The following is a 23,053-nucleotide window of genomic DNA, read 5'->3' on the forward strand; positions in this document are numbered from 1 at the left end:
GAAAGAACGGTCTGTCCTGCGTTGTGCTGTCTGCGCAAAAAAAAAAAGAAAAATTTGGAGGCACCATGGCAACTCCAACCAATCGCATGGTAGGAAATCCTCCCCATGACCTCTTTATTGCTGATGAAGAGTCCAGCGCTTACTGGCGCTCGAGTTGCTAAGAGCCGGAGGAGACAAACAGTGCAGCACGTCTGAGCCAAATGAGTTAAAAACTTTTTTTTTTTTTATTAAAATCTGTGAAAACTCTATTAACAGGTATTTACACATTCAGGCAACAAAGTGTGCCGCTTTTGAAAAATTGCAGAAACAAATGAGAAATGAATGCCGACATAAAACGACTACAAAAGGCAACAAAAAAACAAACAAAAAAAAAAAAAACAATATGCTTGTTTTTTAAAAAAAAAAAAAGAAAAAACACTACCTGGTAAAATGTTATCACATAAATTATGTTGACAAAGCATTAGCCCAAATTCTTCACTGACTGTTTTCTGACCAGAGCTATGACGTAAAAATCAAAAACGATCTCAGGTTAATGCTAAAGCAGATCCTGGAGGATCCAGAAAAAGCTTTGGAGAACAGTTTATCAGCAAATTTTCTGTTCTTTAGATTGCTTAAAGAACTTATCAAGTACTTGTCATCATATCTTGACTTTTATCCACACTCCATATAAAAAATAGAGATGCTTCAATCAATTGGCTAAAGATCAGAAATCAGCAGATCAAATTCTGAATAACCAAAACCTGAATTTTCCAGATGATCATGCTTAGATTAAAGTTAGAATGAAATGTTCTTTACCTTCTCACGAGAAGATTATGACGATGCGATGTATACTTCTCAAAACTTTGTTGACCAATGTTTTCTAAATTTTCACAGTATTAAACCAAAAATAAATAAGGAAAGTGTCTGAAAATGAAACAATTCCAGCTTTAGGGGCAACAGCGTAGAAAATGTCTGAGGGAAAAGGGAAATTCGTGAAAATGTTTTTGTTGGATCGATTATCAGGACTTTTTTTCTGCAAATTGTCCAAGATCAAAATCAGCCACTTTTTCCTTGCCCAGCTATGAAAATATAATCAAATAATGAGACATCTGATTTTTTGCTGTTTACAATATGATAAATGCTGAAAACTAAGAAATAGCACCAGGAAAGGAGAACCCATTCCAATAAGATCTCTTTGCTGGATGGCACATATGTTTACTGCTTAAAGATCATCTAAATTACAAACGGGGCTCCAGTAAATTACCTGAAACTTCCAATTTTCCATGGATCAGTTCTGATCTGTGAAAGGCAGGTAGGACGGTAAAATGTTATAGTTTCTTAAGAGGACAAAAACTGAACACACTGTTGGTGCTAAATGAAACAACCTTGATGTCCTTTTTCGTTCAGACAAATGGGGGATGTTTAGTAGTTTTCTTAATTTTCTGTTAAATCCAAATCTGTAATCTCTTTTAGGGAACCTCTAACCTATTTTGTCTCTTTAATGAGTAACAGATACTAAAAAACTAATACAAACCGGTGGGTCAGACCTCAATGACATTCAGATATCAGGAAAGGAAAAAGTCTGATGGGTACATCTTTAAAGTAAAAAAAAAAAAAAAAAACACAAAATCAAACACGTTACTTCATAAAATCCTACAACCACTCAATTAGCATGTAAGACATGTAATACTAAAACTCTACACGGCAATGACTATGTTTCTGAGGCTTCCTGTTGTTGCTATCTTTCAAATACACAATAAGGTGGAGTGGGAGACATTTTTCTATTAGTATCTGTTTGATGCTGTTTCTCTGAGAAACACACAGTGGTTCCAACAGCATCAAACTAGGGTTTGATGCTTGTTACACCAGTTAGTGGCATTTTGTTTGACACACAGGACTCACCAAGTAAAAAAGGAACAGAAAAAAAAAAAAAAATACTCACTACCAGATCTACTTCACAGCAATAAAACTTTAAGACACTAGAGCAGTTCACACGCTGGGCCCTATCAGGGCAGTCAGGAATCAGGAAGTCCTTCCTCGTCTCTGTGCCGTGCTCAGACCCTGACGACCGGAGTCGTGGCTGTGAGGGGAACCGTGGAGCCGGTCTCACAGTCCATGTCGATCATGGTCTGGTTGGTGGTGCCGAGGCTGCTAAGGGAAGTGCCTGTTCCCATCTGCCGGTCTCGCAGACTTTGTAGGTAGCTCTGAAAGGGGAGAACGACACAGACGGAGATGAGTTATGCGGGGAAAAAAAATTATGAATTCCCTCAATCATGAAGGTTTCTTTTCATCGCTGGCATTTAAATAAACAAGAAAGGAAAAGAAAAGGCCACTACAGCACACGCCGTGTTGGGAGACACTGACCGGTGCCAGTAGATCCCCAGCGTAACGTTTCACTGGGGTGGGTTTACGGCGGTATGTGCCTTCCTGCCCACCTGCCTGCTGTCGCTTCTTGGCGTCCTTCTCTCGAATCCGCATCAGCTGGACCCGCTTCTGTCTCCGACTGATGACAACTGCAACGGCAATTTGAAACCAGCCTTTAGAAACTGACCAGGAAGGCCTGTCTAAATTTCATGACGAATGTTTTGGTCACATTACTTTTGGTAAAGTTTCTGAGTTCAGGCAAAGAGTCCACATATAACCGTTAAAATAAATGATTCATATTTCTGACTAGTTATTTTTGCTCTGGGCTGATATGTGCTTCGTCAAGTGATCACTTTATAGATTCTTTTAAATCTTGTTAAGACCCAGTTTTGAGAGGCTGTAAGTCATATGATGAAGCTGTCTCATTCTCCACACCTACTTAAAATTGCTTGTTTCGAAAAATCAGTTTTCCACGTTCTGGGATATTAGATGGTCGTTACCCTCAGGGCCTTTAGTACAGAGTTGCTCTTTTATCCACTACAGTCTTTCTGGGCTTAGCAAAAAAAGACCTTTTGTCACATCTATCTACGTTTGGCATCAAAATATTTCCGATAGCAGATTCAAGCTACGTCTCAGATAATGTCCACAGTTCAAGAGGGAAAATGTGATGCTCCATGAGGTTTCATTTAAAAAAAAATATGGGAAAATCTGCCAAGTAACATTGTACATACTTTTTCTTTCCCTGTTATAAAACAGGAACACACCAAAAATATATAATTACTGCAGCTTTAATTTGAGGATACTAGTTCAAGTATAGTAGCTTCTTGATGCAGAACCTTAAATGTACGATTGTACCAAAATGGAGGTCTGGAAGCATACGCTTATTTAAAAACTGTCTTTAACCCTGTGTGAGGCATTTCTCCAGCTGCAATACGTTTTCTCACACCGAGAAATCAAGGTGGTGGCCGAAATCAGCAGATTTTCAGTTTATCAGTCCCAAGTTGTGACCGGCCAATCATAAACCAGTGAACTCAGTGACTGCACCATACTAAGCATTACCAGGTGGTAGTGAGAACAACAACCTTCAGTGCGGATGCTGTCACTGTGTGAAGGAGACTCAGAGTCTTATGAGCCTATGTCCGGGATAGGTAGGGTATTTAAAGAGATATCAGAGCCCGTTTAAAAGGAAACTGTTTTCTACAACATCTACAGACACCTGTGTGGTTCGCTCAGGCTGCGAGAGAGCGAGAGAGAGCAAGACCTTTTGTAGATAACAGAAAGGCTGAAGTATAACAAAATTGCTCTGTTTTATGCTTGTAAGCTTTCAACGTTTGTCTTCATGTTAAGTTTGGAAATGTTGACAGCCTTTTAAATGACTCAGAGTCAGGATAAGGATCTACATTTCCAGAGGAATACAAATGGAGACTCCTGTTTTGTAATGCTAGCTGTGCTGCTAAGCATGCTAAATGCTGATATAAGATGCTAAACATTTGTGTAATAATTTCATCTTTGCTTTCAAAGAAAACAATATTTTGATTGTGGTTGTGATATTTTTCTATATTCTAGTTACTAAACAGAGCAAGGATCTTCCTAAAATCAGCTTCGGGAAGGTTGCAGCTTTAAAAACAACTGGAAATCAACAGTTGGCCACAATATTAAGTTCAGTGCGTCTGTAGTTTATTTTTTTCCCTTTGTCCTTATGCTTAGTGCTCGGACTGCAATGAACACTATTAAGTGAAATGCATTAAAGCTCTGCATGCTAATGACAGATTTAGCCAGATCTAATTGCCAGACATGCAACCATGCAAATCAGATCATCATGACAGAGGAACAAAAGCAATACAAGTGTTAAATATTAGCCATTAAAGCAGCATTCCACAATGTTTTTCAGACTTACACAGTTCGTAATGAACTTAATCCAAAACCTGAACACACACTGAACCTGTGTCTCCTCTTTAACCCAAAACCATTGTGTTTAGTGCTGACTCGACGGGTGGGAGACGATTAGTAAATCCCCGACATGTGTCATAATAGCCATTAATAGACCAAAGTATGTCATTACAATGTGATAAAACAAGAATCACAATGAAACGAGGCCTAGCGTAATCATAGTTTGGTTTACATTGCCTAACTTGACTAGTTCTTACTCCTAATAAAAACCTTGTTTAAATACACAGAAGACACTGTTTATGTGGTAATCTCCTGTTTAGGGCTAATGTCAGAATATTGGGTCATCATGACTCAATAAACATCACTACAAAGGCAGCTGCGTTAAATCATCATACCTCCCCGTTGCCATTTCATCCCATTTAACAAACTGCTTTGAACCCAATGCGATTAAACAATTGTGTATCTGCTACTTTCTCTTTGTAGTTAATTACCTTATGGAGATAATGGTCATAAAAATGCTCAACTCTCACACACAATCGGATTTTATCGTATATTATAATCTCCGACCTATGGTCATTTATTTTGGTCCTGATTTCTGTTCGGCGCATCTGAATTGAATGCAATCTAAAACATTTCATGACTTCAGATCAACCTAAAACTACTGGGGATCGAACAACTATCATGGTATCACATTAAAACCCTGAAATTTAAATATGATACTTGTAGGCAACTGCAAAACATTAACCTAAATGAAGAAAAGAGAAAAGGTCTTCAGCTATCTTGAAGTTAATGACGCATTTCTTCTTCAATCAGGAGGTGAAAATACTCAAAAATAAAGCTAAGCGGCTCAAATTAATCCTTATATTTAACACATAAAGGAAACATTTTCAATAGTGGGTTCAATTTCCTTAAGCCAAACTATTTAGTTCTTACCCTCAGTGTGTGAGAAGCTGCCATCCGTCAGTTTCCACTGGATCAGTACTCCTATGAGGCTGAGAGCAGGCCAGATGCCCAGAATGACCCAGCTGTACCAGCACAGCGCCGGCCCGGGCGTCAGGCGCAAGCAGTCATACACGTGGTTGGCGAGAGCCAGCATCTCCACAAAGTAATCGGCGCACACGGTCATGATGGCCGCTCCGAACACAGCCGTGGACAGCATCGTGAAGAGCTTCTGCCACTGCAGCGTCAGCACGGCGAACAGCATGCCCGTCCCCAGGAGGGTGCCCAAAGGCACCCAGACCGTGGTCGGCGTGTAGAACTGGTGAGTGACCAGCAGGGCGGCGAGAGCCAGCAGGAGTCCCAGCAGCAGGCCCGTCATGAAGAGGCCCACGCTTCGCACCAGCATGGTGACCAGGCCGCACAGGAGGCCGATGCCCAGGCCGATGCCTGCGCTGGCCTCCACGCTCAGCTGAGTGTCCAGAACGTGCTCCTTGTGGCACAGCAGGAAGATGATGACCGAGCCGAACATGAGACCCGACAGGAACATGACAGCCTTGAAACAGCGGTAGCCTGAAGTAGGACAATAAGGAAATATTAGGAGGAATGAACAGAGCAGATTATGCTTGAAGTGTGAAGAAAAGAGTCTGGTGTGAGCGTGGGAAAGGCGTCCTCACCAAAGAAACAGTAGATGATGCCAAAAAGGCAGCACATGGAGCAGATGATGGTGGGGATGATATCATATGTTCTCTCGATTTCCAAACTACAGGCGTCGACCTCGGGCACGCCTGCCCCCCCGCCTTCAGGGCTCAGCCCAGTGGGATCAGCCATTCTGGTCGAACGTTGGAGGCTTTGGAGGCCAGCTGAAGTTCAGGATGAGGGTAGACCTTCTTCAGCTCTCGTTATCTTAGGTCCATCAGTGCAGGAGTGGTGGCTGTAAGAGAAGAGAAAACGTTACTAATAAAAACCTAAACATATTTAGTGAAGCTCCTTTCAGCCAATAGTGTTCCCTGTAGAAGCAGCTCAGGTGAATTTATGCCTGCAGGGGTTTTGGAGTGTCTCCCTACCACCTTTACAAATCCAGAGAGTGATATTTGTTACCAACTCTTCTTTAGAAAACAAAAGAATGGAGATTAACTCTGAACATCAATTTCCATGTCTTGCCACAGCCTATTAATTAGAGGTGTAGACTTTGGCTGAACCATTCTGACACAAGAATGCATGTCGATCTAAACCACTTAAGTCTAGTCTTGGCTGTAGGTTGTTAAAGCGGACCTGAGGAGTATTTTTTGTCTTTGTTTGACGATTCCTGCTCAGTCTGTATTCACCATCATCCATCTTCACATCCACCCTGAGGAGGTTTACCGGTCCGTGGCAGCATAATTCTGCCTCTACCATGTTTCACTGTGAGGAAAGTCTATCACACTAAAGCCGTACGTATTATGATTTCACTTCACTATGCACTACTCCATCTACTGGCCTACACCCATGAACACACTGATGTTTATGGCTGCAAGGGACTGAAATGTGTAAAAGTTTGAACGGGTTTTAAAGTGGCAAGGCGCCGAAGAGGCAAAGGTGGATAGAAATTTCTTCCAGTCAATTATACTAAACATTTTACGCTTGAATGAGCAAAAAACAGAACATAGATCTTGATTCTCTGCCACAATATGTTAGGCCAGGCAGCTTTTTGACACAGTGACTCGTGAATTTGTTACATCTAGGCTGTGTTACTGTAACTCCCACTATTTTTGGAATAGTGAGGCATCCATCAGGTGCCTGCAGGTTGTGCAAAATGCTGCCGCACGACTTTTTACTGGAACAAAAAGGTCTGAGCACATTACCCCCATCTTAAACTCCCTTCATTGGTTGCCTACAAGTTTTAGGACCAATTTTAAAGTTTTTTTTTTTTTACTTGCTTGTAAGTGCGCCTTACAGTCCAGAAAATACGTTAAGAGCAATGTGGTTTTGTTTTTCTACCCCGCTTAAATAAACGACAACCATTTTACTTATTTATCAAAGTTTGCTTAAACTAGCTAATTCTGATTAAATGAGATAAGAAACTAACTGTAACTTTGGCTTTCCAGTGAAAAACGTGTCCACCCCATTTCCAGCTCTGTGATTTCTTTTTCCTGTCTTTAATGGATTCTTCATATTAAAATGTTCCGTTTTCGTTCTCAACTCATCCAAACTTCCTCTTATTATAATACACACATTGACAGCATTCCCTCTTACTCTTAATGTTAATCCAAACCTGTAACATTTGTCCAGAACTTTTCCTTTTCTCCTATATGTTTTCTGCTTCAGAAGCTGTCCACCCACTATTTCTCTTGCAAAATGATATGACATTTAAGCCGTCAGGTCCACAGGGATCCACAGAGGGCTGGAGCGTGGATGAAGGCATATGGGTGGACTGCTCCTTCTCTCCGAGGCTGCTGGCAGGCCGGCTGTATGAGCTCACCGCAGCCGAGATCGGATTACAACTTATTCCCGTTGTCTGCCGCGGACAAACAGTCCAGAACAGTCAGTTCTGTCTTTTGGGCGTAATAACATCAAGCTTCTTTATGTCTTTTTCTATATACTACCGTTTCTTCCTTACCCTGAAGATTTTCAACATGCCGGTAAACGGGATTTTTTTTTTTTAAAAGGCAAAAACGGGCCGCAATTGTTTTGACATGTTTGCAGACACAAGCCTGTGTAATTTGCGTGTCCTGCCCAAGAATGACTTTACCAGGAAAAAATGAGAGCAGTGGAAAGTTCTCCTCTCTTCTTCAGTCACAGTTTTTCTGCAACTCTTCTCTTCAGGACTTGATCTATCACTGCAACTCTGCTTCAAAGTCAAAAGAGGAACAGATCGTATGAATGAAACCTTTTCTCTAAAGTTTAAAAAAAAAAGTCAGAAAGAAAGGAGCCATTTAAAACAATATGCTTTCTCGCAAATTGATCTAATATGAGAAAAAACTAAGTGATGCAAATAAAACGACTTCATCTGTGAGCAAATACAACAAATAGCGTTCTGGCAGGATGGTTTGGACCGTTGCCATAAAGCGCTGAGAGGGGCTTTGTGATAACTGCAGGGTGTGTTGTCATGTACATTTCAGGAAATTCAAAATAAACTCTAAATTTCTTACAGATGTGAACGGGGCTGTTCATGTGAAAGAGAGGTCTATGCGACCCAGAATCCGATTACAGTTAAGAAAAAACAAAAACAAAAAAAATCCACTTGTTTCCTTCTGGTTAGGGTGGTGCTGAGATCTAACATTTCATCTTTAGGAGACTGTTTCCTGCAAGTTTAGACTTGAAAATGATTCCCGTAAAACTGACGTGACAAATAATAAAAAGTTGTCTTATGTGAAATAAATTCCATTGCCTAGTAGATGTTAGTATGATTTGTGCTTTCTGACCTAGCTGGCTTTTATCCAATCCAATATGACACACGGTATGGAAAACCTGACTGGCTGCATATAAACAGACCTCACCTTTCTGTCACGTTATCTCTCCCACTCTTAGATTTGTTTTTGGTATCCAGCATAACTAAGCCTACAAACATCAACGTACATAACAATTAGATCTCAAAGAGAGATTTATGTGTCTTCCCCACAGCGGGTATTTTCATGGCTTAAATATTGCTGCAGTTATGAATGGACAGCTGAGTTGCAGAGCGAAAGGTGCTTGATCGATAAAAACATTAGAGACCCTGCTTCAACTAAAGACCATGGAGATTGCTTTGCCCTCTGGATGTGTCCGCTGGAAGTAAATATACCAGGAAAAAAAGACTTTGCTGTGAATAACTTCTGAATAACATCTGAAAATAAACACCTGAGCACTGGGAAATTAACCTGTTTTAACGTTTAATGAACCCCACGCTTACTTGACTAGAAGTCCCATAGCCATTTACCACGAAATGGTTTCAGAGATTCAAACAAACTCAAATGTCTACTGCCAGAGCTAATTAGAGATGCTTGATCTTCAGCTAGACACGCCCTGACCGGTTAGAAACTAAATAATCAAATCTCCTTTAGTGAATGTGCCATACTAAAAGTTACCAGTTCATGCAGACAGCGACAGTCTTTGGAGTGGAAGCTGCTAAACTAGTGGGACACTTAACTCCTTAAGCCTGCGAGCCCCCTATCAAGAGGGCTTGAGCTCTTTTGCAACAATAACGCGCTTGTAGCTTATTAACGGAGACTGACTCACACACATATGTCCAGATCTTCATCCCAGACACTTCTACAAAAGTATATACCAAATACATAATAGCATCCCACATTTCAAAAATAAATTCCAAATTTTAAAAATTGTGCCAAACTGTGCCAAAAGTGGCCCAACAACAATAGGCGTCCACCTGGATTTTTTTTCTCAATCCATAAGCGTATACCTTCTCAATTGCTTGTTGTGTAGACACCAAATTTACTACAGATGTAGCCAAGATGTCGTGGTTACAATTTATTGTGTTTATTTCCTTCTTTACACCATAAGTAAAAAAGTTTTATATGCAAGCATCTGTTTTTTTAGACAAATCTTAGTTTTTGGGCATTTGAATCTCATTTACTCAGGCCTAGAATAATTTACTCTCAAATTTTCAGATCCACATCATCCTCCAGGATCTCCAGGTTAGTTGATGACAAGATTAGCAGCTTAGGCTCTGTACAAGTTGAGAAATGCCTTATAAAGTATGCGTATGCATTTTTTATTTTTATTTTTTGGAAAATAGACTCTCAGGCTTAGGTTTGACCTTTAAGCACTTGATGCTGGCATGAAGAATGTCCCTTTGAAGATTACCTTTGCTGAAGGTGCACCACACTAAACAGTAGATGATACTGCAGATAAATATCGGCCTGTAATAAATAACTTGTCACAGAAGAAGAGTCACCAGAAGGAAACGCTCTCCTGAAGTTGCAGCCATTCTGTGTCCTGTCTTGCCAAGTGTGCTGGCATTTCAAAATAGTGTTACGTGGTCTAAATGTGAGGTAAATAAGGAGAATTTGTGAACCATCAAGTCCTGTAATGTCTTTGAAGAACGTGTCTCACGTTTCACACACACCTACAAATAGTGCATGTCTACAGAAAGTAATGTTGTGGGAAAACAGTGTTCTGCCGTGTCATGACCTGGTACATTATCTTTCCGTGAGGGCACATTCCCATTTAAATGTTTGTTTGTTTTTTCGTAGTAAAGGATGAAAAATTTAATTTTGGTGCTCTAGTAGTGCCCCAAGCAGACTGATAATTATTGGCCAAATTAATCAGATAGTAGGTAACGGTGTATGTTTCAAGCATCCAGCATCCTGAGGTGAGTAATGCATCTGCAAAGCTTAGCATGATATTTTAGTAATGCTTTTATTAGGTCGTTTCTTTCACTTTGAACAACAGTTGCATTGATTCAGTAGCGGTCTCCAAAAATCAAAAGCAATGCCTTGCAGGCTAATTTTTGTATTGATCTAATTGTGTATGCTACAGTGTTATATGTGTAGGAAGCATTGTTCTCCTATGGCATCATGTCTTCCAACGTCATTGGAGGGTTCCAACAAAATAGTGTAACTGGGGTATGACGTAACAGTCTACCTACCCACGTTGACCTTAAAGTTTTCATTTTTGGGTAATTTTGAAGTTTATATAACATTTCAAAATAATTATTTCTAAGTGTTTACATTTAACTATGACGATGCTTGGGAAAAATAAAAAACACCCAACGTGCTTTTCTACCTCCCTGCTTTTTCTGCATGCAGTTGCATTGCTGACAGTAGTTAGCGCCACCAAATAAAAATAAAATCACAGTTTTTCCCAGCTCAATTTCTGAGGCAAAGCGAATGCAGCATTAATTTGTCATCTGATTGACAAAGATATGAACAGATGTGAAGACTACTACTTTGCACTGAATACTATCTTGTAACTCAAGTTCAAATTTATCATCGGGCGGTTTTGTGGGCCCTCAGAAGAGTTCAGTTAGATAATCCTGCTTCATCTTAGGACCCCCTTCCTCTGCTGTCATTCAACCAGCTCACTGCATTTGTATAGCAGGCATCCATATTAAAGCAGACAACTTGGGCTGTAGCTGCCTCCCTGCTTCTCCCAGGCATCTTTATGTGGTCTCCCTTTTTTCTGTCTGCATGGTTTCCTCTGAGTGCCACTAGAGGTCACAGCATGGGCCTCAGAGTCTTTTGTTTTGCCCCATAATGGCTCTATTCTCCCACAGCAGCATTGACTTCCCAGCCTGCCTTGATATAAGACACCACTGTGATGAAGGGAGGTACCTTGAGACAGAGACGTTGGAGTGTACCAATTCACACTGCTAATGCTGACTAAAACAGTATTTTAAAGTAAAACGAACTGCCAGAGGTGCAGATAAACAGTTTGCTTAAGCAAATCTCAAAGATTTAATCTGGAGCCACGTTGGACTTTGAACTCGGAGCTGCTTGGACTTTTGCCTTCCCAATTCAGGATTCAGGACGTTGGGCATTTAATATTACTTTCTTAGACTTGGTACTAAATACGTCTACGCACAAATTGCACAAAACATTGAGCTCAGCCCGTATTCTATGCAGCCAGAGGGGTTGGTCTTAGAGACACAAATGTCCTATAATATTAAGTTATTCTACGTTTTGGAGAGCAAAAAGGGAAATAAAAACCTAAAGGTCTATGGAGCTATAATTTAGCCTATAAATGAGCTAAGTTTATGGGCTCATAAATGAGGCCATGTGTTTTTTTTATTAGTCTTTTTTTTTTCAGTTAAGGCTGATTTATGCACATGTTGTAAAGAAGTTGAAGATTAAACTAGCGATTGGAAACCATTCATGATGATGGCTGTGGCACAATTTAAACCTATTTTCAAGGAAATAGAGCTGCAGCACCGACTCTAGCACTGAAAAATATGGATCTGTCTAAGCACTGCTTGAGCTTCTCGTTAATTTTTTTTTTAATTAAACAAAAAACAAAAAAAACACCTACACATAATAAAAAGTTGAAAACTGCATGGCTAATACTGTGAAGAAAATATAAAATTATCTTATCTTTCTGCTGTTTGCCCCCCCAGAGATGAAATAAGGTTGGTAAACCAGATAGCGCTGCACTTAGAATTTCTGCTTAATCTGTCTAAGGCTATATCTTCTGGTGCTATTATGAAATTAGACGTGCAAATCAGAGAACACAAATGCAGGTCTGGGTTGCAAGAAGCCAACCAAATACTGAGCACTGTTTGCAAGCAACAGTTTGCAGGTATGATAAGACATCTATAGTGTTTGGTAGCAGAACAATAACCTGCGTAGCCAAACTGGGTCAAAAACTAAACTGGAGTTTAGTTTTGTTTATATGGAATCAGTTCGGGAGACTGTAACAGTTTCATTGCAATCAGAAATAAAAAGAGAAAATTGCATGCCACTATTCCTGGTCTTTAAAGAGAAATCGGACAGGAGCAAAATAAGATTCTGCACTTAGAAAATCTGAAAATTAGCTCAAGCAATCTCTACTTTATATCCTAAAATGCACTTTTTTTTTTTTTTTTTTTTTTTACATTTTCTAGTTTTAATTTCTAATGACTTGCTTGAGCCATTTATATGTGCAATGTCTGTAAATACTAAATGTCTATTAATAATCCACTGCTTTTACTTGCATGGCAAAACATTTACTTACAGGTGACAACAAAGCAAGCTGCAGAGGAGCTGTAAGCATTTTATGCCGGCCTCGGTGGCCCTTTGGCAACGGTGTGGGGGCGCCGAGTTGAGCAGGTTAGAGTGCTCAGCTGCTGGGGAAGGTGCAAAGCTGACTCCAAGTTCTCCACATAGCTAATTTGGGTGCGTTTAATCAGGGGGTGGTCTCGTGTGGTCACAGCCGGGGATTCTGCAACTGCTCTACTCACATGACAGCCAAGACCAGCTGAGGGGCCGAAAAACCTGCTGTGTTGGTGACTTTTCTGTCTGCCAAGCTTTCATTAAAGATCCACCCCAGGACGTCACAGGAGTAACTACTACGGGGTACAAAGTCAACGGTCTCCGCGGGGATCTAAAAAAACGACGCAACAATGCGTTCGGCATGCACGCCCGCATCGCAGCAATGGCATCAGCACACGCTCCAACCCATTTTGAGCCAGACATCAAATACCGAGCTTCCTGTCCCTCCGCGGCAGGAAGCACAGGACCAAATGAGGAAGTGGAACATCGTGTTTCAGCAGGAACTCGGGCCTGTGTTTGTGTCAAGGAGCAGAAACAGAACCGAAGGGGTCGCTTAGCAAAGCTGGGGATAAAAAAAAAACCCACAAAGGAGAACCATCGACAGGTGACTGAGGAAAAATAAAAACAACATCTAAAAAATATAGCTGTTTAGATAAACACTTGGTTCTGAGACACCTGACTAAAAGCGGGGAGAAAACCAAGCAGCGCAACGACACAATAAAAATAAGCCTTTAATCTGTCTTATAGGCAGATCTACAAGTAAAACCATTGTTTCCCGAGTTTCCGATGTTTACGGCTGTGACTGAGAGGGGATTTTGCACGCAGCACCTACAATGATTTATGACTGTTGTAACAAAAAAAATGTTTTCACTCACTGCAAAAAGGTAACTAAAAGGAAGTAAAAATTTCTTGAAATGAGTGTATTTGCCCTTGATTTGAGCAGGTAAACAAGATGATCTGTCAATGGAATGAGTATTTTTACCCCTAAAATAGGAACAACTGATTCTTATTTCAAGTTAATGTATCTAATTATCTTATTTTAGCTCTTATTTACCTGCTCAAATCATACTTCCTAACTGCTGCTAAACTAAACATGCTCCCAAAAAAAAAAAGGCTTTTGCTTCTAAACCTCTTTATTTAAACATACTAAAAACTGCTAAACTGATTCTGGGAAATATTGCGTACCCAGTCTGTAACCCAGTGACGTGTCCGACTCCAGGCCTGAGGAATGCCCCCACTGCTTCTCCCCTCCACCAAAACTAAAGGTTTAAACAAACATGGGCTTCACATATCCCAGGAGTTAAATCAGTAAAAAAAAAAAACACAGTTTATAAACAGTGTTTTAAAGGAAATAAATCATTGGTTCAGTGCTTGAAGGCGACCAGACACATTTCTGAAACCAATTCAAAATGGTTAAGTATCTTTGACAAAGGTGTGAAGCCTTTGCTACGCTATTAATAATTTATTACATGTTTGTTAATTATTTTAAACCTTTTTGGAGGAAATTTCTATCCAAGTGATCAATCAAAAACAGTATGTAAGTTGTGCTAGATGGTGATACCAACATTATTTTTTTATTTATATCCTATAGAAAAGCACATAAAGTGCAAACTAAATATTACAATGAAATCAGGGTGTTGATTATTGCTACGGCAACAGTATTCTTTGCGATTAACCCGCGTTTTTCCTCACTTGAGTCCCCACCCCAAAGGTAAAGCAAATGGAGAACATAGAGTTTTACTTACACTTTCCCCATCTGTCACCTAATTTGTTGAGCTCGTGTTTGAAGTTGAAAGGAAACAGAGTCAAAACAAAGAGAAGCAGGCGTGGAAAACCCCATGGTGTCTGCTGCTGTGGTTTCCAGCACAGAAACAATATGGTTGGCATGCACGAAGTAGGCTGCTATATGAAAATCACTGTATATCCAGTCAACAAAAACACATATGGATCTTCATCAAATATTTGGAAGAAGACGGAAGGTGCGCACATATAAAAAAAAAAAATCATCAGATTCAAAATGACAGACTTGCATGTAGCCGCATGAGGCGTGTTTAAGTGTCATGAACTGCACGCGCTCGCTGACACACAGGGCTCTCCACCCCCAGACTGAGGCTGCACCCAGTCAGAGCTGTAATCCAAAGGTTACGGGTGGGGTGCACAGCGTGTGGGGTAAGGAGGGGCCGATCCGTAACCCTCTATTAGGGTCTGCGGCGTAGAGGAGCGCCCGGTAGGCGACGTCCGTGTTAGTGGGAACCTGACGGCGAGGCTGACATGATCGCGTGAGCCGATGACAAATCTTAAATATGAACCGCAAATTATGCAGGAATGCCCCGGGGGCGAGACGCTGGAAAACACATCTACCCCCCGGTGTAGTGACGTTAGAGGAATTTCCTCATTCAGATATTATTCTGTACTTTGAAAAAAAAAGTCTTGAGTCACCTGTTTGTGCTCCTGTCAACTTGTGAGATGACTTTCAGATAATCTTCCTACGAAGAATGGGACAAAAAAGAAGGCACCAACGTGACCAGAATGGTCTTGGCTGTCATGTGAGCTCTCTCCCCCTCCATTACTTGCTGCTGCGCCCTGCCGGTCAGCTGGCTGAAATAAAGCTATTATATTCTTATAGCAATAAGTACTTGAAAACTACCACTAAATTTTAGTGGCTGTAAAACTCAATATAATAAATACACGGAATAGATAATGTTATTAAATGCTACTGAATATTTGGTAGGTTAGAATAGATCCTGAGCCACGCGTTCGAACCCGGCTCGTCAACAACATTTTTTTTACAGTCGGACGGACTTTCAATGTCAAAGACTGAAGGTGACGTTAGCGACAGAGATGCTAAAGCTCAGTTGATGACTGGGAAACAAAAGCAGTTAAATATGGGTAAATCGCAGTAAATATCATCACAATATTCAAAAAAAAGATCCTAATTACTTGTTTTACAAGTGGCAGAAAAAAAGGGTTGTTTCGCTTAAATAAAAGCAATTAGATCATGTTATTTAGTTTTGTTTTTTTCCATTGCTGTGTAAAGACACGGCTGCCAATCTATAGAGAAATTAAAGGTGGTACCGACGTTTGGATTTCAAATTTGAGGTGCTGTTGTCAAAATTTAAGAGAAACTTTTTTTACACTTACGTTTTTTCAGGGTTTTTTTTTTTAACTTTCTTCCAAATAAAGGAGGTCGTTGCACAAAAACTTAACGGCTCAGCGTTTCAACTGGCCATTTGTGCAGAAAGATACATAGGCTTTAAAATAACGAGTGGTTCAGACCTCCAGTGTAGCGCCCGTATATGTCAGCGGCAGGTCTATCATTTAGTGCAGCCGTTCCATCCTGCGGTCGCTGCATCTCCTACAGGAATCTCACAAACCTAGAATATCATCTGTGCCCTCCATTTTTCCCCCCAGTCAGCTCAGCACCCTGTCATCTGAGCCATGTTTAAAGTACTGTAAGGAGTCCATAGTAGGATGTCTTAGAGCTGCTGCCACCGCTCCTTTTTTTTTTTTTTTTTTTTTTTTAGTGGCCCTTTGGACAATGAGGGTTTTCTTGCAGCATGGAGTCACCAGACTCCTCCATTTCCAGTACAAACTTGTGTTGTTCCGCATTTCAGCTCTCCCTGATGGACTACCTCTGTTACAGCCACTTGTCGACCCATTACACTTTACTTTCTGTCTCATCAAAACAATAAGGGCAGGATGAAAAAAAAAAAACACCAGAGGCCTAACTTTGATCAACCTCTGGCCCCCTGTGCCTCTTTTCCTGCCTCCTCTTATCCACCCCCCCTCAGAGCGAGGAAGGGTTTCCTCTTTGCCTTTTCACAGGCACTGAACCATCTGGTGCAGGCCGCTGGAGCAGCTCTGCTCCACACAGAGTGGCTGTAAGTACAGACTGTAAGCAGCACCCCAGTAAAAAGTCAAGAACTGAAGGCTGTCATCAAAGCCCCAAACCAAAAGGCAATCCCAAGCTGGATCACACAGTAAAACCAAAAGGGGGCGGGGCTTTTTGAGACTCACAGGGGCCATAAGTGCACATTAGGAATGCTTCACAGAGGAGGGTAGAAGATATATCACCTACGTTCACTAGGCGTGGGCCGCTATGAGATTCTCACAGCTTGATCCCGCTGAGCAAAGACCCCACGGTTTTATGGTATTTACATAAAGCTAGCTCTCCACCTGTGCTTTGAAAAGAACGTAACCTTTAATAGGAGTGATGGGTGGTCCTCTTTTAGTGCACACACCATGGCTATTCATGTTTGTCACAACCAGAAATATTTCTTATTTTCCTCCCAGAACATTGGATTTTGTCTTTCTTGTAAGCAAGGGAAAACCGTATAGTCGCCTATTAGCAGTGCACAGCAACAAGTGGGGGAGAGGAAGTGGCGAGTTACTCTCCGGCTCGCTCCAGCTTTTTCACCGGCGTCTCGTTAAAAAGGGATTTGCAAAGTGGGGACAGTACGGTGGAGGTTTTTGTAGCCGTCTTGATACTGGAAAGCGATCCAGGACCAACGCAGATGCACGTTGACGTCATCGGCAAACAGGTTAAAAAGAAATAGATTAGATTCTGTTTAAATGTGATCTGCTAAAACAAACTCAAATGATTCTTTATTAGGGGCTGGGTATCCCCTTTTTCTGGTCACCTTGTGGCTTGTTGTCTTTGCATGTGAGGGCTGGGCAATATAGTGAGATTTTAAAAATATCAAGATTAAAAAAAAAAAAAAAAGAGATATACGATGAGACTATATTGTTTATATCCAGATGGTCTATGTTGAGTTCTAATTCTACTTTTATGTATTTCATAGGTTACTTTTCAGCCATTTCTCATATTTATCTACAGCTATTTGTTAAAAAAAATTGCCAGAGACCTTTGGGACAACGTTTGATTCAGGGACGCCTTTTTATAGTTACTTTATGAAGACAAAAACATATTGAGATAAATATTGCGTATCGGCAATCAGCCAGAAAATAACAACATATTATTTTTGCTGATTAGTAACACTTTTGTTCCCTCCTCACCAAACAAGCAGTACATGTAATACTGTCTTTCACTGTTTAACCACATCAAATTGAGCGAACATTGTTAGCACCACAACAATTAGCAAGTCCTGCTGGTTTTTCAACTTGTAACCAGACCCGGCTCAACGCGGGCGATGTCATTTTCAGACCCGAGCTCCGATTTCAGAGAAACCCTGAATGCAGCGTTTGGTCAGGACATTTAGTAGAAAAAGAAGCCTTCTTTTAGCCAGCTGACTGGCAGTGTGCAGCCGTAGGTCTAGGGTCAGCTGGAGAAGACCCCTGCACGTTCTGTGGCTTCTAGGTAAAAGGTCTTTAGTAAGGTACCCACAACTTTGACGGTTTTGAAACTACATATATAAAAAAACTATAAACAACTGTAGAAGACTCAAGTCACTCTGATCTTATTAAAGTAACCTTAAACCGTACTATAGTGCTTCTTGATGGCGTAAACTGTGGGATAAACAGCTGGTTCGGTGCTCAGTATCACGGTGCATGAGCAAGCTTTTGTCTTTAAGAATAATAAGAATAAGAACTCCTCTATTGTCCTGCGATGGGGAAATTCGGGCGTGACAGTGGCTAACACACGGACAGTTAAACACAGTTATTAGCAATGAGAGAAAAAAAGAGCACTCCAGCCTAATCTAAAGTTAGGGTTAGCTCTAAAGGAACACCAAGAGTAGAAGATAAGCGTAAACACCAGAGTAAATGAATACTGAACAAGGGAAAAACTATGACAGTCAAAAAAAAAAAAACTCCAGCCTATTTACATAACACGCATTAATAGAACATGCAATATTTACATAACGTACGGACGTATGTGCCAACTCGATAAGAGTGACCGCCGGTAGGCCTTACGGTTTCCACGACTCTGCCTGTTTTATGTGTTTTTTTAACAACTGGAAATATTTGTTTTTGTTTGTTTACGTTTAAAAAACACCTGAGGTTTAGCCAGCTGACTGGCAGTGCACAGCAACACGTGGGGGAGGGGCCGTGTTTGTTACTCCGCTGTTACAAACAGCCAATGCAAACTAAACATCTCCTGGATTATACCAGAAACTGGCTCATGCCTTCTGGTTATTTATGTCAATTAGAGTATTTGAAAATTAATAATAATAATAATTTGGTTCTATTTAAGTTTAGTATACTTAAAAAATAGCCTTGAATGAGAGATGGCGGACAACCTTCTTGTAATTTTGGACCCTTCCAAGTCCTGCTCTACCCAGCCAGGACTAATTAAGACGCGTTTTCTGTGGGACTCTGGTATGGACGCCTGGTTCAGTGCGGATGAATTACCGCCTTCATCGGTCTGGCTCGCCGTGTCTTTTGTCCTCACCAGGCTGGAGGAGACGCTGGATTGTGCGCTTCAAAGAGAAACGCTTCATTTTTCAGCCACGGAGGCGGCTACGTGCTCCCGCAGACAGAAGTTAGGCACCCAGATAAGCTGGGAGAGCAAAGCCGGACCCTGGAGCCGATAAAGTCACACAACAGGTGGAGGTGGAGACATTTTTTTTTTGTTTTGTTTTTTTTTTTTTAAACACAAACACCAGTTTAAAAAGTGTGCAGAAGAGGCTGCTGTGTAAATACTCACCGACCAGCCTGCGTTGGGTTGTTGGGCAGAAACTTCGGCTCTGTGTGTGTCTACACCGGGCAGGACAAACAGTCCACCATTCAACCCGCGGGCTGCCAGGGAGAACCGGTTTCCTCTCGCTTTACCCCGGGGCTGTGTTCAAACTACAGGCTTCCCTCCATCGCTGTGTCCCTCTGCTGTTCTCTATGCAAATCTGTTGCAGTTTCTTCTTCTTCTTCTCTCTGCTGACGGCAGATGTGAGGAAATTATGGCTGCCTTCAGCTCCTAACCGTCCGACTCTCCGTCTGGGACTCCGCAGAAATCCAACCCGGTTCTCTAAAAGATAGGGGGAAAAAAAAAACTCAACACGGCTATTTTTTTTCCTTTCTCTCCTCCCTTTCATGAAATAAATAGCACAACAAAAGAGAGAAAAGTTTTGTCCTCCTCCTCCTCCTCCCCGCGCCTCGGGGCGATCCTCCCCTTCCTATCAGCATCCAGGCTGGGCCGTTGGGCCGTTGGAAGGCCGGGGGAGGGGGCTGAGGCTCCAGGCTGTCCTAACAAGCTGTTAAATTCAGTTTACACCTCCTGTTGTATGTGAAGGCAACAATGGCGGACTGATAGGGTTATCAGCTGATAATTTAATTAAAAGCACTTTTTTCCCCCTGATTGAACTTTCTTTGTCAATAATAAACAAGTTATATCAGGGGCGGCCCCAGATTTTACGGAGCCTTAAACAGAATTTAATAAGGGGGGCCTTACAGCTCAATCCATGTTTGCTTTACAGCATTTTCTGCATCCCATGTTCAATGTGGAGAGAATTTTGTTTGTTTGTTAGTTTGTTATTGCAAGTGAAGAACTTTTTTCAAAAATGGAACTTTGAAAAATATCTCTCAAAAAAAGGCTTTGAGAGTAATTTACAATCTCTATGAAAAAGCTGAACCTACATTTTTGCAGTTTAGTACTTTTTCAGATTTATTCATTTGTTTTTATTTATTGTTTGTTTTTACATTTTTGCAGTTTGATATTTTTTTTAGATTTTATTTTCTGATTTTATTTATTGTTTGTTCTTACATTTTAGCAATTTGCAATTTTTTTTAGTTTTTATTTATTTATTTTTACAGTGTAGTTTTTTTCAGATTTTTTTATTTTTACATTTTTATTTTTACATAAAATCTGAAAACAATACCAAACTGCTAAAAGCAGTTTGGTATTGTTTTCAGATTTTATTTTTATTTTATTGTAGCACTGAGCACGTGTTCATGGACGTTGTCCTGTTGGAAGATTTTATTTTTTTGTTTTTATTTATGGTTGGTTCTTACATCTGCAGTTTGATATTTTTTTAGATTTTCTTTTTTTTTTTTTTTTTTTACAGTTTAGTTTTTTCAGATTTTATTTTTTCATTTATAAATTTTTTAGCAGTTTGGTATTTTTTTCCAGATTTTATTTTTATTTTATTGTAGCACTGAGCACGTGTTTAGGGACGTTGTCTTGCTGGAAGATGTTCCTCCGCCCCAGTTTTAATCACCATGGGAAACATGTGTGTTCAGGGTAATAAACATTGTTAGTTTTTCTTCGCACATTGCTTTCTCCTTGAAGGGAGAAAGTTTCCGGTTTGGCCTTATTTGATCAGCAAACCTTCAACCTTTTTTTTTTTGTGGCAAATCATAAATGGGATTTTTTTTTAAGGATTTCTTTTAGCATCTACCAGAGGTGTCAAATGTATTCACATCTAGTACTCAAGTAGAAGTATAGATACTAGAGTTTTAAAAATATTTCTGTAGAAGTAGAAGCATCAACTCAAACCTTTTTCTCAAGTAAAAGTATAAAGTACTGGTTTCAAAACTACTTATAGTATTAAAGTAAAAGTAATTTATTTATTAATTTTTTTTTTTAATTACACAAAGGACAAAAGCTTTGACCTGCACCACAGGGTCCTATAATGCACCACAACCACTGATCATAAAATTATCAGATTATGGGCCAAACGCTGTCTAGAAGCAAGTATTTCACTGTAATGTTGAATCACTGCCCTTTACTGGAGGTTTGAGCCACTGAGCTATATAATACACTGGAGTGCTAACCGCCGGCTGTTAGAACGAGTCGCTTTGAAGCCACCAGCCGCCATATTGGTACTCCCTATTTCCCCCCAGTAACAAGGGCATCGAATAACGAGGATTTTCTCATGTTAAGGGGGGGCTTAAAACTTTTAAAATGTCAAATGCCATATACGTTTATGTTATGTTCTAAAACTATCAAGTACTGAGAAAGTCATGTGCTGAAATATTTTGCATTTTATTTATTTATATATATTTATATATATATATATATATATATATATATATATATATATATATATATATATATATATATATATATATATATATATATATATTTCCCAGTAGTTGATAGTGTTAGTACATCCACTGACTGCAGAATTACCTGTGAAACGTTTTCACTCAGCCAGAAAACTGCTTGTTGTTGCAACCAAATCCTATGGGATTCTGTGAGAGTAGGGAGTAGAAAAACATTTGCAAAAATGTTTTTTGTTCCTCTCTTTAGATATATTTCCTTGTTAATACAGACTAGGCAGAGGGTGAAAGCTATCAAACAGAAGGCTCCTTTTGTATAAGTTATACTGATGTGTTACTCAAACATTTGCAAACCTGACTTGTGTGAAAACTGGTGGTGAGATCTCACTGCTACTGCTTTGTCTGCTCACGCCTTAGGCTGACACTAAGGATGTTTACTCAGACTAGATAAGTTTAAATGCAGACTTAACAATTATACTATTCGCTTTTATGAAAGGTGATAATCTGACAACAAACACTCTAAAAGGGTTCTAAACGCAATTTGGGTAATCAGGCACTTATCTTTGTCCTTGAAACTAATCAGTTTATTTAATTTAGTTTATTACTTGTAAGGTCGTCTGACTCACTGTAAAAGCTTTTCAAGGCATCTGAGCAAACATTCATTTCATCCGTTGGATGGCAGGATGTGATTTTAATAATCGGAGTGCAAGTTTAAAAACATAAAAACTCTTATTAGCCTCCGTAGAATGGTTCAAACGCCTACATTTTAGGGCTATTTTTATTATTATTTTTTGTAAAGTGCATTGCGACTGAACTAAACTGAACTAAGTTTCATTTTGGTGCAAAGCCACGTGTTTCATTTGTTCATTATGTAACAGGGAACTGGCATTCAGCACTTTTTAATAAGGGCCTCGTTAACACAAAGCACTTCAGTCAGTCTCGATAAGCTCCGTGATGTTAGGACAATAATCCAGGTTTTAAAATTGAAAGCTGGGAGCTTTAACTGATGCTAATTTATTTGCTTTCATGTTTTCCATTTAAAAAGTGAATTCTGATGGGTGTGGGGAATAAAAAAAGCTGCAGACAGGACCCAGTAGATGTTGCTGGATCGTTCAGGAATGAAGTGCAGCTGTCAGGATTGGCTGTAGAAGCAGTTTTCCTTTAACAGTGTCTGCCAGACTCACAGGAGGTGGCTGTTTGAGTTCACAAACAACCTTATAAAAGTGCCTGATGATTAAGCACACGCATGGAGTTAATATTGCGTCATTCAATCTATTAAATGTTAAAGATGTGGTTACATAATATCATTACTCAATGATTTTTGCACA

General features: G+C 40.1%; 1 protein-coding gene across 2 annotated transcripts; it reads right to left on the reverse strand.

Moving 5' to 3' along the window:
• Positions 1–201: 201 nt before the first annotated feature.
• LOC105939103 (transmembrane protein 198) lies at positions 202–19,878 on the reverse strand. Of its 2 annotated transcripts, none has more exons than XM_012881145.3 (5): positions 19,438–19,878; positions 5,847–6,103; positions 5,167–5,742; positions 2,415–2,492; positions 202–2,183 (listed from the first exon to the last, which is right to left on the reverse strand). In XM_012881145.3, exons 2-5 carry the CDS (start codon positions 5,998–6,000, stop codon positions 2,131–2,133), a joined length of 861 nt encoding a protein of 286 aa, XP_012736599.2. In that variant the 5' UTR covers positions 6,001–6,103; positions 19,438–19,878; the 3' UTR covers positions 202–2,130. The 2 variants fall into 2 exon arrangements, with proteins under 2 accessions (XP_012736599.2, XP_012736597.2); XM_012881143.3 differs by having other exon boundaries at positions 2,344–2,492; positions 19,438–19,875.
• Between the last annotated feature and the right edge of the window lie 3,175 nt (positions 19,879–23,053).

The sequence above is a fragment of the Fundulus heteroclitus genome, chromosome 20, assembly GCF_011125445.2.
Source record: "Fundulus heteroclitus isolate FHET01 chromosome 20, MU-UCD_Fhet_4.1, whole genome shotgun sequence".
In the NCBI taxonomy this organism is placed as follows: domain Eukaryota; kingdom Metazoa; phylum Chordata; class Actinopteri; order Cyprinodontiformes; family Fundulidae; genus Fundulus; species Fundulus heteroclitus.